The 20467-nt window shown below is 36.1% G+C and overlaps 1 protein-coding gene across 2 annotated transcripts in view; it reads right to left on the reverse strand.

Moving 5' to 3' along the window:
• Positions 1 to 20467, reverse strand: part of GXYLT1 (glucoside xylosyltransferase 1) — a 30790-nt gene that overhangs the window by 2962 nt on the left and 7361 nt on the right. The window contains exons 2-7 of one of the 2 annotated variants that reach the window (XM_066183098.1): positions 19750 to 19842; positions 9763 to 9937; positions 8722 to 8847; positions 7666 to 7917; positions 1515 to 1638; positions 967 to 1139 (exon numbers count right to left, since the gene is read on the reverse strand). In XM_066183098.1, coding sequence (XP_066039195.1) covers positions 967 to 1139; positions 1515 to 1638; positions 7666 to 7917; positions 8722 to 8847; positions 9763 to 9937; positions 19750 to 19842 — 943 coding nt within the window. The remainder of the gene's footprint in view (positions 1 to 966; positions 1140 to 1514; positions 1639 to 7665; positions 7918 to 8721; positions 8848 to 9762; positions 9938 to 19749; positions 19843 to 20467) is intronic. The other variant, XM_066183097.1, reaches the window with a different exon arrangement.

Consider the following 20467-nt stretch of genomic DNA (forward strand, 5'->3'; position numbering starts at 1 on the left):
AAAAAAATAATTACAATCCAAAACTAGATACAATTAGGTATTAATGTGTTGCAGTAAATATGCACAAACTTTGGGAAGAAGGGATATTTTCTGCACTGTAAAATCTCCAGGCAAATGAAGCTTCTGATGATGGCTTGTTCAGCCTAGAGAAAAAGATTGTCCCTTTCTACTCTGCACTGGTGTGGACTCACCATGAGTAAGCAGTGTGTGCAGTTTTGGTCACCACAATAAAAGAAGGCTGTAAAGCTATTAGTGTCCAAGGGAGAACTACAAAGATGGTGAAAGGTCTTCTGGGGAAGCTTCATTGCAGTTACAGCTTCCTGGTGAGGGGGAGAGGAAGGGCAGGCACTGATCTCTGCTCTGTGGTGACTGATGACAGCACCTGAGGGAATGGCCTGATGCCAGGGAAAGCGTAGGTTGGATATCAGGAAAAGCTGCTTCACTCAAGAGGATGGCTGGGCACTGGAACAGGCTCCCCAGGGAAGTGGTCACAACATGAAGCCTGGCACTGTGCAAGAAGTGTTTGGACAATGTTCTCAGGCGTATGGTGTGACTCTCAGGGACAGTCCTGTGCAGGGCCAGGTATTTGGATTTCAATGATCCTTGTGGGCCTCTTCCTATTCAGATATTCTAAGATGTCCAAATGCTCATGGAAACAGTTTACCAGTGACTTATTAAATAAATGACAAAAAAGCCTTTTAAATAAACACTGACAACTACAGGCATTGTCTTAGAATCTTAACCTAGATATATCTACATTCTGTTTCAAAGGATGCTCATCAAAGTCAGAACATACTGGAACTCCATCCACACAATAAAAGAGAAAAAAATAGTTAAACAGTTGACATTACTTAAAAGAGAAAAAAAATTACTTTAATCAAGATATCAACATACCTACAAAATACATGTACCACTATAGACAAATATACATGAAATAATAACAATTACAATGCAAAAACCACTTACATTTTTTATCGCTTCATAGACAGCCCTGAAAGTTGGTTGTTTATCATCATGGTAAACACCTCTATTTCCATGAAGAATAAATATACCATCTTCTTCAGCTGCCTTACAATTGCTTCCATAGATGCAGTGGTCAGGCCGGTAATTCCATTGGCAAGGAAAGACATAAAGACTCTCTGTATGGAAAAATGAGCACTCTGAGTTAAGTATCAAAATCGTTTCAAGAAATAAACCAATCTTCTCTTTATTTATTTATTTAGGACAGCTTTATAAATTTCTGTACAGTTGTATTGGAATCTAAGAATTAATTACACTCTAGCAAGCCCCAGCACTGTCTCTCAAATGCTTTCAGAGAACTAAGTGGATAGTCTCTTGAATGCTTTCACCCAAAAGCCTGCTAAATGAATATTTTCCTGGATTTTTTTCCTGGTTTGGTTTTTTTTTCCTGTTTTTTTTTTTTTTTTTTGTTTTGTTTTGTTTTGTTTTGTTTTGTTTTCCCCCATGGAAAAGATAACTTCACAGTGTTAGACTGAAAATCAATGTGGATTTACCTGGATTGTGAAAAAACATAATGTTCAATAGATCCTGATCACCCCATGTTATGTTCAACTTGTATTTCTTCAGTAGTGGCATCAGAATTTCTCCCCATTGTAACCGGACTGGTGTCATATCATTCTGATAAACAAAACAAAACAACACACATTCAGGAGTTATACCTATAGGGAAGGAAATGCCTTACAGAATCTCAGTAGTTTGCACTTCAAAGGTACAAATCTCAAATGTATAGATAACTTCTTCCTTTTAAACCAACAAGCCTATCTAAGGAAACTAGTTACAGGTATTTCCAATATGCTTTATTTCTCAGTGATCAACTTACTGAAAATTTCCCTCTAACATCTTAAACCAAGAATTCTAAGAACAGCAAGGGATTTTTTATACAGCAGTAGGATCTAACATCAAAACTGCATTAAAGTCATGTAGCAAGTAGATGGGGAGTATTTAAATATCCCCACATCATGCAGTTTCTCTCTTTATCACAGAGCTATAATACACACAGGTTCTAACACTAACTGCAAAAATTCATACCAGTTTAATATGAAATTAATTCTTAAGTAGTTCCAAACACATACAGATAAAAAATACTGGCTACAAAGCAGTGTACAATAATACAGAAATCCTTCAAAGGTTTTTCAGAAGCATTTTCATCACGCTGAACTTATTTTTTTAGTTACTGAACTTGAATTTCCACATCAACAGGACAACTTTCCACTAGCAAAAGTCAGTAAGAACCAAAATAACAGCTATTACCAAATTACCAAATTCTTGATTTAACAGGATCACTTCAAAAGAAAAGGAGCTCTTCTAAGGTTCTGGTTGAGGAGCAGCTACTTGGAGTATATTGGCCTGCACTCTATTCCATGTTAACAAAGGGATTCAAATCTGCAGTTTAATTGGTTACATATTCTAAAACTAATCTCTTATCTTTACACCTTATTTAAGCTCAACTAGAACAGAAAAGGAACAAGGCTGCTCACTTTGTACCCTGCACTTCACAGTTTTGAGAGTGTGGATGGAATAACAATAAGTCTCATAGAGAAAAAATTCCTGAACAAGTACAAGCACTGTAACTGTGCTTCTTTATAAGCAAGTTGCCAAAAAAAAAATTGTATTAGAACTCCAGTATCGTTTGGGATTTGCATACAAGAATATCATGTTAAGAGACAGATTACCAGGAGCAAAATACTCAGTTTGAGATTTACAGTATCAAAGACTTCTTTCTCTGAACTTTACACTGACAAAGTAGAAAGTGTACAAAATTACAGTTCAGTTTTTACTCTTCCCTCAAATCATTTCAGCCATCAAATATGAAGGGCTTTCAGTACTGAAGACTAAACCAAGATATACGACAAGATTTCAGTCAAGAATTAATACAGAAAACTATCTATACCTTATATTATGCAAGAAGTGAAACAGAACATTACAGTCCCTTCTCTCCTAAAAAATTTATGATTATGATTGCAAGTATTTGATGAGTGCAGGCATAAGAAATGCACAAGAAAATTCTTCACTAGCAAGAATTATCATTAGGTTCAATGCAAAGTGATTAAATGAAATAAAACACAGGGTTTAGCACTAAGCTAAAACCTTCCAAAAAAGCAAATAAATAAGACTGAATCACAGTCAGTAAAGATTACTCCCTCTCCTGAAATTTGCAATTCACAGAATACTGACCTAAGGTTTAAGTTTAGACAAAAAGCTAAGAACTAAAAACGGAATTAAATTAGCTCACTCATACCAGGCAAATCATGGTAAGAGAATATACAGCAACAAAGACAGTTTTAGAGCAACACATAGAAATAGAAATTTAAATTGTTAAAGTCATTATTTAATAGAATTTTCTTTTCACTTGCAGAGTTTTAATAGCAGAGAAATCCATACGGTATCTCAAGAAGATGCAAAGCCGGTAAGAACATGCATCACATAGCCAGATGTCTAGAAGCAATACTACTTGACAAATAGTGCTGTCGGATTTAAGAACTGGAAATCGTAATATCTCCATAACCTTTGCATAAATAGAAAAGAGCTATATATTAATAAAATAGCAGTGATATATAATGACAGCTGTGTAGGAGCTAGAGAAACTACTTGAATAATTACTTGTTTTCCTTCTTTAAAATATTCCATTGTAACTTGCAGTGATGTGAAACAGCCTGAGAAGTAGGATGCTGATAGAACTGCTTTTTGGAAGTTACTCAACTAAAAGAACTCAGAGAAAAAATGCTACAATAATTTCAAAATTCTCAGAATATAAGCCTTTGCTCAGTATTCCACAATATGCAAAGGATATTAGCGATTTGAGAAAAAAGCCCAAACGATAGTAGGCATTTCTGTGACGACATCAAACTGATAGACAGGTTTTTAAGATCTCCCAAAACTCTAGTTTACTTGAGCAGAAGAAAATATATACGACAAAATATATGAAGGAACACAAATGTATTTGCTGACATTTTGGGTTGTTTGGTTGTTTAGCTTGGTCATTACTCATTTCTGTATCAGAAAACTTCTGCCTGGCCAAGGCTGAAGTCTGACTTAAAAAAGCTATCACATTTAGCCTTTACTTTTTTTAAAATTCTAGTAAGAAAATATAAAGCTGAGGAAAAATTCTCAAATCACACAGCAGTATCTAAACAAACTGCTGGTGTGTCCCACGAACAGCTGGCTAATTTAAATTTCCTTAATACCAAAAGAGAGTCAGCCCTCCTCCTTCTGGTTACATGAGTCAACCCTGTTCTTGTACTAGCAGTGTAGTGTTAACACTTCCTGGATGTTTATGTAAGCTGGTGTAATTCAATAACCCAGCAGAAGGATTTATTTTTTCTACTGTTAGCAAATTGAATTGAATCACAGAAAGGACCGAACACCAAAGGCTATGACCAAGTAAATAAGAAAAGTAGGGAAAAGCAGCTGGTAAGAAACAGGAACCTTCCTTTTAGAAGCAATTTGGTTTTGTGCAGGCTCATCATAGTTCTTGAAACAACAGCCCTAAGCAACAACGAATGGTAAAAAAAGGTTGTAATGGTTTAGGTCACCAAAGCTCTCTGAACTTGGGGTTTTTTTTCTAAAGCATACCCATGAACCTCTACTTTGCACACTCTATCTGAAGTTAATTTATTTGGGGCTTGTTTGATTGTCTAAGAGCTTGTTCCATTCCTTGACTGCCTGCCTCTCAGGCATCACAACTAACCTTCTTAATAAATGTGATAAAAGTCATTGTTCTCTATTCACATTGCCTCACTGGTCTTTTTGTTAAAAAGCAACGTACCTGTAGCATTTGCAATATCTCTTCCAGTTTGTTTTTTTTTTTAAATCTACATCTATATGTACACAAATACAAAAAAATCACTAACTATTACATTTTCCATATCCTAAACAGTTCTTTATGGGAATGCTTTACATTCCCATTTTCAAACTGCTCCTTAGCAGAGACAACATGTAGGCACTAACCATCAGAAGCTTCATTATGAATTCTAGACTCGTGCAGTTATGCAGTATAATGACCACACTATATTCAGTAACACATCTGTGGATGCACATGTATCTGTATACAAGCACACACGTGTGCATTTAGTGCATGTATTTGTGCTGTACATAGGCACAGAGACTCACAACACACAAGACAAGTAAGACAGGACCAGAAGGAACAACATTCATTAGGCACCACCGACAGCCAAGGAGCTGGGATGCTTCTCTGAAATGGCCTGACCTGACAGTCCTGAGAAGACTGAGGTTCAAATAGGTAAGTGGGATAAAAGATGACTTAATCCTGGAGCAGTACATGGAACTACAGGTTATCACAGATAAACATTATGACCATTGGCTAAAGTCTCTGTTCTATTTTTTATTTATCTATCTTCTCGAGCTTCCTGACTCTTAAAAATCAATGTGACAGCAGAAGAAAGATGCTTAAAGGCCTCAAAGCAGCTCAGCTTGTAATTCAGGCTACAACAGACAAAGAACCCACAGTTTTAAAGCCATATCCTGATCCAAAACTTTCACTTCAGAAAAAGGCTCTAGCACTACAGCATCATGAAAAAAGGTCTACAGGCATCTTCAAAAAGATACAAAAATTCTGAGAACTTATATACTCCTTGAAGAATTTGTTGAGCCTCCTGAAAGAATATAAACAAATTCACACCTTCCCATAACACAATGAAGCATTTTCTAGCTCTACTGTATTTCACTGGAATAGTTAATGGGACACAACATGGAGCTGTTAGTAAAGTCCATAACCATCTGCAGTGTCACTGGCAAGGGGTACTGGACAGTCCCTATCCCTGAATTTGGTCTACTTCTTTTCCAAAGGTTTGAGAATAGGAGCTCCTTTGCCATCAATCACAAGCAGAAGTCGTACACTCTCAGGCCCACTGTGTATAGACTCAGCTACACTAAATCCTTTTCTAAGTTTTGCTTTGATGTCTGCAATTTTTCCTATTGACCAATTCTCTATATAATAAGACATTCAAGGAACCTGAAGATGAAAACATAGTCTCTGCAAGTTTCCATGAACAGTAGTTTTTGTAATAAAGCTTGTGCATCTTCGGGCACTGTGATGCTCTGCAAGCTTGTGGGACCACAGTCTAAGTACTGAGGGAGAATAAACTAAATGGTTCCCCTGCTCAGATCTCACAGAATCACAGAAAAAATATTCCAGCCTTCTAGAACCAAGGGAAAGTGCAGTGCTTCATTTTGAATTTCAAAATACTCACCAATTATTTCAATTAATTAAATCTTCTATTTTAGGTATATATATACACCTAAATTTGAAGAAAACACCAGCTCTAGGTTTTAAGGAGAAAGGACTTCATGTTGTCCTCTAGAAAACTACAGTTGATTTTATTGACAATTTTAGTATCCTACATAATCTGTATGCTTTTGAAAATTTGAACTCAAATTTTAACAAAAATGCATAAAGTTTCCAATGAATTGATACTCTAAGTTGTACTGAGAAGCCAAATCACAATTCTGGCACAGTATGAATAAAAGACCAACTTATCTTAGTTTTTACCGTGCTGAAAATAAATCACTATACAGAAATGCACTGTTAGAACTTAAGAAATATGCAGCTTTCAATCCCATGCTTTTCCTCTTTGTACTTTTCAGTATTTTCATTTCTTCATAATATAATCAGTAAAACAAACAAACAAAGTAGACAATGCAAGATTTCACTGATGAAATATATATATATATATATATATATATAATGACGACAGCGAAGTGTTCTTGGAGAAACTGCAGCCATATACTACAGCTACTACAACTTTCTACTTTTAACTACAACTGAAATAATCCATTCTCCATTGCTCTTAAATTCCCTGAATTTCCTTCAAGAAAAATACATAGCAAGAATGCTAGGATGAAAGCTGCTTATTACAGTGGAAATGGGGGAGAATTATTGTCTACTGCAAGTTAATACTGCTCCTCAAGATGCTCTGGAAGACGCATCTTCCAGAATTTTCTGACTGCAAGATTGTTTAAGAGTAGTTTGATTAGGGAAAAACAGAGATGTACTTTCCCCCAGGTATAATCACATAGCACTCCTTTTGTACTTGTGTTTCAAGTACATAAGAAGAAACTTCAAGTCTAAGAAGCGATGACCATTTCTACTGCTGCGTGTTGCTTCCATGCATGTAGCTATTTCAGGATGAACTTCTTTGTCTACAAAAACTAGGACTTCAAAGCAAATAAAAAGACACTAAGGGTGATAATCACCTCGCTACAATGTAAAAGATCAAAATTTGGAAATCTTCCTTTCCAACAATTTACTAAATGTTTTAGCACCACCTCCTGGTCATCCAACTACACACATTTTGAGCTTAAAATAACTTTTTCTCAGATGTCTGTAGTGAAGAAATAATACCGGTATCCCTATTGGCAAATGTAATTTACAGCAAATTGTATCAAGTCGAAGGATCTCTCAGAACTAAGAAAAATTAAATCAATCAAGCACACTTGAAATTCAGGAAGTCCAAGTCTTACAACGAATGACACATTAAAAATCGATACTATTTTAAACACAGTGTACTTTGAGAGCATTATTACCATTACAGAAAAAACATTTTGAAAAATACATATGAATATGAAACAGAAATAGAAGTAAAAGATGGAAATCCACCAAAAATACAATTGAGGCAACACACATACCTTGAAATATTTTCTTCTGATACGTGTCATATTCATTAGCATGACTCCAGAATTAATTCCAGTTACTCCATAGTAGGGATGTCTAGCAAAACGATTATACCATCCGATACGAGGCTCTTCATGTTCTGGTGCCATTGCAGCAATTTGTGTGGAGTTGAACTTTCCCAGAAAAGACCAAATATCATCAACAGGCCTCAAAAATAAGATGTCAGTATCAACGTACAGTAGTGAATCCACGTTTTTGAGAATTAACTGTGATGGAAAGAAATTTAAAACCAGAATTTTAAGCTTTATTGAACTTCTCTTCATAAGACAGTTTAACAAATTTTTATCATATGCAAATAAATTAACTTTACGCTGACAGTTTGCAGTCAATAAATTTGTCATCATTTCTTTTTCTCACATTTTAAAGAATTTTTGCAGACAGAAATAAGTCTTATATAGAACAGCAATGCAAAGGCACTCATTCTACACTTTATATGCCAGGGCTCCTCAGGAGTAGGTGGAGGCCAGGTGTAACACCCTAACAGGAACTCCTCTCTTGCTCCTGCTCCCTCCCTTTCCCATGCAGCCAATCAAACAACTATTTAGAGCCTGTCTTTGGGAGATAGCTCCCACTGGTCTAACTCACCAAGCCTGAAGTATGTTTTCTGAAGTGTTTTAGATGAGCGTATGCAAAAAAACATTGGCAACAATAGCCCATTTCTTGTTTCCTTTTCTCCAACACTCCTCTAACCCACGCATGCAGAAGACTTTCCAAAACTGAGTGAGGAGATGAGGTGTGATAAATCCATCTTATCTCTGATATGATGACATGACCTAAACCTCTTCCTGAGGATAATGTGCCATAATGCATCAAGTGAGAAATGGACTTTATTCCATAGGGTACTAGTGCCACAGAAGAATGTTAAATTCAGAGGGGTTTTTGGATGTCATAAATGTAACTTTAAGGAGAAGTAGTAGTTCCTCATTTAAAACCAAACAGAAATCAGATTAACAAGGACAGTTTGATGCTTCATAAAGTCTTCTGGATTGTCTTATTACAAAGTAACTTACCGGCAAAAATAGTCTTTGTGAAGCACATGGTTTAAATAATTTCTTCCATTCTGTGGCACTCTCAGATGGAAATGTTATTGGATATAGTGTGTAATTAACTTTTCCTTCATAGGGGAATTCATCAAGCTATATGAAAATAAGAAATCACAAACATTACTTCAATTCTATTACCAAAAAAAAAAAAATCAATTCTCCATTCAAATTGATACTTGAACACAAGTGCAATGCCTCTTTTCCATAAAATACAAGAATGTCAGCTAATGAAAAGACTTAAACAAAAAGAGGCACCTGCAGACCACTAGAAAACATCAGATCACATGCAAAAGGAAGAGGAAACAAAATAAATTAGTATTTACAATAAGTATATTAATTAAAACTCTTCCCCTCTTAACTAGTCACCAGAGAACAAATACCAACCAAATCTTTCTAAATTTAATCCTACTCCATTTTTGCCAGTAACTGTTTTCATAGCAGTGTATATAAATTAGCATGTGTAACATACTAATGTCACAGTTAATATGACATTTTAAGCACAAAAATAGTAAACTCCTCCACAGATACAGCCTTGTCAGCTTCTAAAACCGCTACTCCAGTCATAAGGTAATTTTCATTAGCTGAAATTTACTAAAATTAGACATAACAGTATCTACCATATTCAAAAACTGGATTTCACTTTCTCTAAACAATGTAAGACTGACTCATGCTGTTAGCACAGGGACAAAAAAGGACAGATCTCTAATTTTTTCTTGTAAAGCCAACTCTAAACAAGCACACACAAGGTAAGTGGTTTGCATTTAGAACACCAGGCTTGTATTTAACAGATTCAAGATGACAAATCAGAAAGTTTTGGTCTGTCCCTAGGAGAAACTCTGTATCAGCAGCTGGCATTCTTACACAGGAAAAAATTTCAAAGATCCCCCATCCAACACTACAAACGCCTTATTACCTTATTTTTAGACTCTTGCATTTCTGCCACTCTATCAAACAAGTAGAATTGCTGTATATTACTCAAATTGATGGAATACATTTTCGAATACTTACTATGTCTTTGAAACTCTCATGCAATTGGTCCTCAGCAAAAATATGAAAATGGAGAGGTTTGATGCTGAAAATAATGGCTGATCTCAACATAGTAACTGTCTCCTCCAGTCTTTCACCACAGGCCACCACTGCTAGATGCATTTTCTCAGAAGGATGTGTTTTCATATAATCATATCTGATACAAAAATATTTTTTCATTTGACATTATTTCTAGCACAGGCTTCAAGAAAAACTCTACTATTTACTGCAGCAAGTAATTAACAAAATACCATTTATCATACTTAAACCAGCACAGTATAACTCAACAGAACATGCAAACTACAGCATTACACTGTATATGTATGCTTACATTTAATCTGAACCATTCTCATAATCACTGCCACCATCCCAGCCTACAAGGGAATAAAAGGTCTAGAAGATCTATATACAAACATTTATTCTTTGCAATCTTACTATTTATTACTAGCAAGGAAATGCATCGAAACAGCTATGCTAAAAGAAAGACTACATGAAGTTACTTCAAAATGTCAAAGGCTGACAGCACATTAAGTCTATACAAGAGTGTTAACCCCTTTCCCTGGACTGAATACAGACATAGGAAAAAAATGACAAATACAGCAGAGTTGAACTCGACAACAAAAGTGAGACAACCCCTACTTTCAAGAAGTTCTGTGGAGAACATTTTTGACTGATGAAGGTTTTATCCATTTTCTACTCCAATAAGTCCTTTTTTGTCAGACACACCCTTCAGCGCTTCGCCCAAGCACTGACAAAACACAGAAAGCTTTCTCCTGTCCTTCTGTCTTGCAGGAGGACCATGTGGACTGGATGAGGAGGGAAACTAATAGCTCAGATGGCCTTGTGGGATGCCCTGGTGCTCCCAGTGGTTCTGGGAAATCCCTCAGGTCTACTGACCATACACACTGTCCATGGCCTTGAGGCTAAATCATTGCAAGGAGTGGGGATTGGGAAATGCTTTATTTCTGAAGACACTTGTGCAACAGCTATGGTGAGATGTGCCTGGAAAGTATTATACAGGGCACACTTAAAAGTTATTTCACTATTTTTATATAATAGACTAAAATTGTCATCAGGTAAATACCATTAGCTTGGTGGCAAACACAGTGGGTATACTAAGAAACGCCTGGATTTCACAGACTTAGTAAGGAAAGTTTTGAAAACTTTTAAACACACATCAACTCAAAGCCCATCTGCAAAACAGTATTATGCACTTGAGCTGTTTGCACAGACTATGGGAGGAGAGGGCTAATAGAACCAAAAGTATCTGAAGGTTTAAATTACAAGTTTAATGGCAAATTATGTAGATAAAACCAATTCTGAAGTTAGAAAAGACTTTACCAAACAAAGAGAGAGAAATGCTTGACAAATCACCCATTCTTAGAAACTTGAAGAGAGACACTTTAAAACAGAAATTACCAGATGCGATTTTTAGCACATCATCTCCACCTTATTTATGCAACCATGTAAATACATACAAGTTTTCTTCTAAATTTGCAATAAATAATATACCTCTTTTCTTTAAGAGAGAGAAGAGCTACACACATTATTTTCATGTCCACAAGGCAAAATATAAGCAAAGCTATCACTGTAAAACTGCTAGATTTTAATGCCATAAATAATTACTGCATTTAAAAAAACATCCTGAGTTTTGAAATAATTTAATGCCCTGGAACTGAAAAACTCCTCCTTTTGTTTTTTTTTTTTTTAATCTTAAATCCAGGGATTTAAGATTAATAAAATTTTAATTAGATTATGCAGCCAGTCTTAAAGTCAACGTTCAGGGCGTTACTAAAAATCACTTGGATGAAAGACCTCATAGGTCAGATTTAGATCCAAAATAGGGCACCTAAAAGAAGATGCTAACCTCAATTGTGTCCAAAGTCACATTAAAGCCAATGGAGACCTAGTGAGCAGGTTATGGAGTGTAGAGAGCAATTAATCTTATTTCAAAGTAAACATCTAAGGCTTGAATAGATTTTTAACATACGTATAGTCCCATTTAATAAGTTCTAGAATATCCCACCTGATCTCCAGATGCCAAAAAGACTATTTCAAAGACCATTCTGCATCTGCTAGTCCTAAAAAGATGTCTAGGATATCCAAGTGCTTCCTGATTAACATCAACCATTTATATCTCAGCAACTAAATGGCTGGTCACCTGGATCTATGCCCTTGGAATTTTAGTGACTGTGTAAGACCTACCTGACATAAACACCAATATGCAGACACCTATATTCAGACGATTTAATCTCCAGATAAAAACCTGGTATAAATCTTGCAGCAAAATCTGAAAATTAGTTCAGGTTAACACACACACTCACAAAAAAAAAATGTATCTTGAAATATAATCAACACATGCCCATTCAGACCTTTATACATAAAGCTAATTTAAACATTACACCATGTAGTAAGTAGTAATGTAAAAAACACAATGCGAGCTGAGTGTGATGAGGGTAGCTGAAACCCAGAAATAAGTACACTGCCACAGTGTGAACAAGCTGCAAGCAGCAGATTAGCCTCATCACTAATCCACTGAAAAGGGAATTACAAAAATTAAGCCCTGAAGTCATGAGAGCCTTGATATTACAAGGTCATGTGATAAATAAGGGCAAAACCTACACAAACTCCATAGCTGAAAGCCAAACTCCTGAACAACATGTAACACACAGCCTCCCATAAATAAAGTATGACAAAAATTATGCTGAAGAAACTCTAAAATGCAATAAGATTCAAAGACTGTATTTTATTATTTCTACATCTAATGACCTCTGTGAATAAAAGAACATTTCAAGCCACACAACATAAAACTGACTGATCATGTCATAATGCTTTTACAGTCACTTTGCTCACACAACCTCTTCTGTAACTTTCAGACTTACTGAGTACAATATTTTTTAATTTGTGTTTAAAAAATGTTCTTTTAAAATGCAAAAAAATAATATTTAGAAAGAGCTAACAAAAAATGAATTTCAGCTTGTACCAAATGGGAAACAGTTGGACTCAGATCCATAAATTCACAACCTAAAGCTTTATCCCTGAAGCAGATGGAGCAAGAAGCTACTGGAAAGAATAAGCCACCATTCTCTCTGTGGCCTATCCACTACAAAGGGAATGAGCATATTAGATGTATTAAGGCAGAAGTTTGGAGACTCCAGAATTGTGGTCCTTACTCCAGACTCCATAAAAAGACACCCTGTAGTGATTATTAGCTGCATTTGACTTCCCTGCATACAGACCACTGGGAGCCACAGCCTGCTTTCCAGCAACCAGGCCTCAGTGCTGCTCCTCTCCTTTCCATATACAGCTCTGTCCACTCCCAGAGAGAAGTCCTATCCCCATCTTTACCCGGGAACATTATTTACCGATAACCCTCAGCTGCCAGCATCTTTCATCGCTTTTTCATCTTCCTGAGGCAGCATGAACTGCAAATTGTTCAGCAGCTTGAGCTCTGCAGTCTCACCTCCAACATGAATATGTTCCATCCACAGAGACAATTGTTTTTCATTACTTGTTTCACTCCCTTCTTCAATATTATGCCTACATGGCTTTAGTTTTTTCCACTAATTTCTTCCTGAATTTTCTGCCTTCAGCTGCTCCCTTCTTTTCCCACCTCTTTAACCCTTCCTCCACCTTTCTCCCACTGCAGCTACCTCACCAGAAGCCAGGGAAAGGAAAGCCATGTTCATTTAGATAACTAAATGAAATGTCTGGTATCTGTTATGACCAAGTGACACAAAATCTTTTGGCAATACATTTTTTTAGCAGTTCAGTTGCTGAGTTAACAATGAGCAAAACAGAATTTATTCTACAAGAATAGTAACTGTTGGAATCCTGGAAGCTGAGAATTTTAGGCTTTCTTTGCTAACAGGCACCAACCCTCAAGAAAACACATTTGACCTGAGGCCATGGAACAGGCTTCCAAAACTGACTGATAGCACTGGGATTATGGGTGTGTAGTTGAATAGAAGTGTGTAATAACACAGGGTGGGAAAACTTAGATTTTAAGGTTTTAGTATATCGTAATATATATAAAGCAAGATGGAGATTTTAGGGTGCAGGCTGTCTTTCTTTTTTCAACTTCTTCATGGGTTTGGGTGGTGTATTGTAATTGGACAGAATAATCTGCATTGCAGACCTTGGGTGTTTGGTTATTGGGTTAAAAGTAAAAATAATTTAGCTGTCCTTTCATAATTGGACAATCTGTTCTTAAAAGACCTTGGAAAGACATAGAGACTGAGCCATTTTTCACCTTGTTAGCTAGAACTCACAACTTGTGAGACTGTACTACCGATAAGAATTAATAAACATCTGAGTCTAAACACGAAAATCCGTCTCTTGAGCATTTAATCCCAGCTCTAACAGAAGAAAAGAAGATAAAAAACCCACAAGTAACTTGTCTGAACCTGAGCAGGCTTGGTATCAGGTATCACAGCTCCGGTATGAACCTTTAATGAAACTCAAATACAGGTCCTGAAAGGGTTAAGATGCTTTCAAAATTGAGGAGATACTTTCAAAAAACTTGTTGAGAGGCAGAAAAACACAAATGTAAATTTTTATCTGCACATTTCTAATTACTAAAAGCTTCATCTTTTGGTGTGGGAGAACCCTGTGGAAAAGCTGGGAAAAAGCAACAATAGGGTGAAATACAGTAAGGGTGTTGGATAGACTAACAAAGAAAACATGACAGACCTAATTTCTACAAAAAAAAAAAAACCTCTAATAATGTGGGAGTCCTAGCTCCTGCAAGGAAAGAAAAACCTCTGGTAATTACAATGGAAGAGAAAGAAGGTACCTGTAACCCAGCAAAAGATACTGAGCAGGATGCCATGACAGGATTTGAGTCTTTAGGAAGAAATAAGAGAAATTCATTTTTGTGAGGATACTAATTACACATGAGGGGTAGGGACAGTAAAAGTAAACAAAACACTTGAGACATACCTCCACACACACTCCCCAGAGTTTAGGAAACACATTTAAAACAATCCACTTTTGACAATGTGAGTAAAAAACATATATTTTAAACATTCTACTCAGCAGCAGCAAAAGGCCAGGTACAAGCCTTGCCCTGAAGTATTTCTGTGCCAAGTGTAGACCTTCATTCTATACTGATAACTCTGCTGTTAATAACCTCTGAGAGAAGAACACAAGTGGATATCCTCAGTGAATCTGCTACAAGAAGGTTTTCCAGAGCCTGTCTGTCAAGACACTGCCTTGTATTTAAAGATGTTTACCAAGACACGTTGCATATTAAATTAGCATTTCTAGGTCAATTACAATTATGAAGCTGTAATTTGATAGGAAGCTACAGAAGTATGTTTTGACAGGTTATACTTTTCTAGAACCTTCACAGCATCCCTGCTGTACTTCCTGAGGAAAAAAAAAAAACAAAACACACACACTTTATTGGCACTAAAATACCCACCAGCTCCACAAAAAGCTTAGCTCTGTCCTTTAGACTTGACACAAGGAACTGCAGTAGAGGTCACCTCTATTTGTATAAGGTACAGTTCTCCTATTATCACATGGAAAGCACAGGTGAGAGGGTACCAAAACCTCAGGAACATCCTGTATATACAGTTCCATCTAATTTGGTGTAATAGAAGTGGTTTTCATCATTAGCATAGAAAATGTTGATTATATTCATTAAACTATGCAGGGAAAGTATTTTCATATAATCAAACTGTATTATTTCAAAGCTGGCACTACAATATACCTCAGAAAATCAAATGGAAGATATCTAAGTGCAATACAGATGGTTTACTTATTGCATCCTTTTTTCTTTTAATGCCCTGTTTGATCTAAATCCATCAAACACTAAGAAGCCCAACCCAGCAGCCTTTAGCCACCAGGAAAAAAAAAAGCAAATAGGCAGAGTCAGAAGGCAGCCAAGCTACACTGATTAAAATGCAGCTGTTAAATCACTCCCACACTTATTAGAAGTAGGATCAAGGTAACTACAGACATTATCTGGATTTGAAAGTGAAGAAAATTCTAGTTTTTACTTAGCTTAATGTTCTACTACAGCACTGCATAAAAAACATGTCATAATCAAGAGCTGATTTTGTAAAAGTATGCTAATGATACCACTGCATATGATGGCCAAATGTAATCTACTCAATGCCAACTCAATTAGTAGATTAGGTTTGAAGTTAAAATATATGAGTAATTTTAAATTGATTATAAAAATAGAAGCCCCATTCTCCAATGAAACAGCTAGTTAGAGAAAGTCCCTTTTTCAGGACTATCAGAATTCATCTCAATATACCCAAAAACTTAGTGGAACTTTCTACTTAGCAGACAACACAAGTTAAAACCCACTGAGCTTCAACAGCCAACAACTGAAATCAGCCTGGTATGATAGCCATAGCAATGACCCCTAAGAATTTCTTCTTAGTCAGTCCCAGTAGGAAATAAGCAGCCATACCAGCCAGGCAACACTGAGCACCTTGAAAGGTATACTAGAAAAGAAAAGCACTATTCAGATCATGCAAAATCTGAGCCTCATGTTATCTTTATCAGCATTTTTTAAGCTTTGATTTAATCTATACCACTGTAGGGAAAGCCAAGCTCATGCTTCCTCTGTCAAGGTGAAACCTAACAAATACTTGATGACAGAAGCACAACACATGACATTCTCAATACAGATGATAATCAGAATGGTGGTGAAAAAATGTGGGCGCAGAATAGCTACAAAATCCTTCCCACATACACCAAAAACAATTGATCTTACAATGATCAACATGAAGATCCATACTATTCATTATTAGAAGCAGCACCTGTTCAGAGTTCATCAGTTTCAAATGATCTTCAACTACTGCATGACTCATACTGAAGTCTATACACACATCTCTCTTAAAAATTTTCCAGATTTCTCTCTATGTCTCCAACATTGCTATCACACATACTTGAATCTTAAAAATCCATACAACATTAGTTTTCACTTAATACACTTAGAGCTACTTTGGAAATGCAGCTTTCTACGTTATTTCCTCTAAGTGTCTATGCCAAGTTCTCTCAGGGGTAAACAAATCTCTGTGGTTCTGATACCCAGGAGAAAAAGTGGAATTACAAGCTAGAAACAGAGATAACAAGCTAAGTTTTTTTCAATAAAAATACTTTAAAATCTAAAAGCTCCCAATGTTCAGTGGGAAATGGAAAAGAGACATTCTAACTCTGAGATGAATTTCATTACTGTACTATTAGCAAAGATATTCCAGCTGTATGATCTGCTCTTCTAAAGAAACTCATTTGGTTAGTTGATTGAAACAGCAAGAATAGAACATCAGAATTTCCATTCACAAGCTCATTTATGATCTGGTTAAGCAGTGCTGTCTGTTCTCATGGACTAAGTCAGGCCAAATAGATTCAAGATTTGCATTAGCGCATTTAAATAACCAGACTCTGCCACCTCTGTTAAAAGCAAGTGCATTGGGACTCCTATAAGCAGTGGAGTTGGCTATCCTCAGATTTCAACCAGATATATAACTCTTAGGTTTTCCTTATATCCCTCTCCCTTGTCCTAGTCTCTCCATAGTTCAGCTTTATTCTGTACCTCACTGCAACAATCACACCTATGACAAACACAAAGATTTAGTCAATCCAGGATGAAATTACTTGGCCTAAGACGTTATTATGATAGAACAATCATTCCTTCCCATTTCAGAAGATACCAAATTTAGAATCACAATGTTGCCTCTTTATGGAAAAAGCTTTCAAGAGACTATCTTCATGAAGAATCTTTAAGTGGCCCTACAGATACTATTTCAGAAAACAAGAATGCTAGAGTTCACTTGCTGTGGTTAATAAACATGCGTGCAATTAAATTCATTCCTCTTCCTCCAAAAATCCTACAGCAAACCTGAGAACAACTAGTAAGTATTGTACTTGAAGCAGCCTTCAGCTTCTCAGTGCACCCAGTACAATGCACACACTTCGAGAGTTAAACACAATTAAAACTCACATCAAAGCTGAAACCAAACTACAATTATCTTCTTTGTTATTCCAGCCCATGCAGGGAAATGAGGCTTAGGACACAGGCCCAGATGCTGGGCCACTGCAATTGCTGCTGCTATCCAAAGAGAGAGCACTTTCTCTTTCTCCCTGCCGTCTTTCCCACTTCTTCTCTTACACAAACTCACTGCATCTCTCCGACTCCAACTGAATTTCTTAAACAGACTAAGAGTAAGTAAAGCTTGGGAGAAGCATGGTGGCCCACTCTAATTTAGAGCATCTCACTGAGGAATTCAACAAGCACTGAAGTCAGCACAACATATGGGGATTAATTTGATAGTAATATATTGATAAAACAATAATGTGAAATGTTTAATCTGAACACCACACACCCTTTACTCATTTAAACAGCCTTTTTTCTTTCAATTTCAAAATGTATAAACATGAAATTCTGCAAACATTAGGAGTTCACCATGAACCATGTTTCATCATGAAAGCAGACTCATCCAATAAAATCATAATCAATGCATACTTCAACAGAATTGTCTTCACAGCCACTTACGGAATTCTTAATAGATTAATACAAGTTACAGCTTAAGGTATGTGCAAATAAACTGCATGGGTTTTGTCCAGTTCTGGTTCCAAGGTTCCATTTGCCTCAAGCCTGACAGAATATCCAGAAAGGAAGTTTTCTGCTGTTTTTGTGCATTATTCTGTATTCATGGATTTCCTCATGCTTAGTAGGGTCAAAAGGCAGCAAGACCCTCTCCTCTCCCAGCACTACAGGTGTTAGACAGGTCCAGATGTCCAAGGATTAAATGAAGCTTACAAACACATCCTGTCCCTCCACCTAGCATAAGCTAGGCCGATACACCCTCAATCACAACAGCATTTGATTCATCCCACTGCGCTGAACTTCATAAAGCTAAACTCCTAAAAGCTAACCTATAAGGAAAAAAAAAAGTTATTTCTGTCCATTCAGACAGCTAAATCTGCCTAACAAAGTCAGGTGAATCCCTATGGATTGACACAGTATGGATTGCTACCAACGGCAACGAGAAAAACTCAGCGCCCCAAACTGCAGATGAAGTTCACTAACAGACTGAAAATCAATCTAAGTAATCTCTTTAAGGAATTTAGTTAAAACTGATGAGCTTAAAAAGCACTGACAACACACAAGCAGAGAGGAATAAGGGATCTAAAGCCTTTTCCACAATTATAATTTTCAAAAAAGTACTAGGCCTTGTGAAGCTAAACTTTTTTCCCCTGTGCTTTCCCAGAAATATTCAAGCTTCATACTAACAGGAAAAGATAACCATATCAAAGGATAATCAGTAAAATCTTAAATGTAAGAAAAACTGACTTACAACTTTAGTTATATATTGAAGAGAACTATGCAGGTTAGAGAACAACCTGACAAGTAGCTTACTTCTTTTCAAGCTACCTGTGTAATGTGACAGTCTAAAGTATCTGAGCCACCACATCAAAACATTTAAATTTATTGTTAAAGATGCAGCATTAAGGAGACAGTCTATTCTTTAACATACTAAATGTTAAAGAACATTCAAAATGGTTTCTCCAGTGCTTTTGGATGAAACACCCTCCTTAAATTCTATAAAACATGTAACTTGAATTTTAAAAATCCACAGGTAATTACTAAGCATATCATTTTACATCATCGGTATTATTGTGCAGTAAATTTTATTTTAGGAAAACACTTTATCATTTAACTTTTCAGACTATATTCAGGCAGGTTTTTAACAGATGTTAGCAAGTTTCTATTTAACAAAGCAACATAATTGAAAAAATCTACTCTTGGTAGTAACACTTAAGTCTACAATTCCAGAACATAACAGAACAAAAAAAAAACCAGCTACAGGCAACCACAATATAAGCAGGTAAAATGCATGTGAAGTAATCACGATATTTTGTTTTGCCACCTTGCTAAGGAGGCAAAAAACATCAGCTACATCTGTCTGCAATCAAACAATAAAGTACTATTTAACAACATCCTACCTAAAAGCAGCCTCCCAAAAGCAGTTCATTCCACAAACATCAGAGGGCAGCATCCAATAGGAATTCCAGAAAGATACAGACAAATTCTTACACCTAACAGAATAAGACAAAAATAACCTATATAAATGTTACTGATTTTATGGCAAAGTTAAATGCATAGTCTCCTAGTTCAAGCATAACTTGAACAGTTAATTAATTGGCAGAAAAATTAGTGGGCTATGTAATGCAACTTGAATACAAAGGAGAAGGTATTAGATGCCAATCAGATTTTTTTTTTAAGGTAGAATGGTCTCATCCTTTAGCCTTTCCTCTTCATATATTTTCAGAATAAGAAAAACAGAGGGGCTGAGATTTTTGAGGATCCTTCCAGGTTCTAGGCTTAAAATAAGCCCACAGGTAACGAGTGAATAGCAACACATTACTAGAAAAAACTTCACCTTTTCAATACCTTTGTCTACTCAAAGTGGAGGAACAACTACAACTTTTCATCTTTGAGGTTATATTGTCCATTTAACACAATTTCTATTCGTCCCTTACTCTAGCCAGTGCACACGTGCAAATCTGATTTTTAATAAAAAACATGACTTAGCAGCACCAAGGAATTCCATTGTTTCATTGTAACATTGCATTGTTATTGCAATACAGAAATAATCACAACATTTCACAAGTTTTCTTTCTTCGTACTAATAGCAAGACTAATAATTTATTGACTTGTTCT

Source organism: Chamaea fasciata, unplaced genomic scaffold (assembly GCF_029207755.1).
Source record: "Chamaea fasciata isolate MVZ Bird 193981 ecotype frontalis unplaced genomic scaffold, bChaFas1.0.hap1 SCAF_5, whole genome shotgun sequence".
Lineage (NCBI taxonomy): Eukaryota > Metazoa > Chordata > Aves > Passeriformes > Sylviidae > Chamaea > Chamaea fasciata.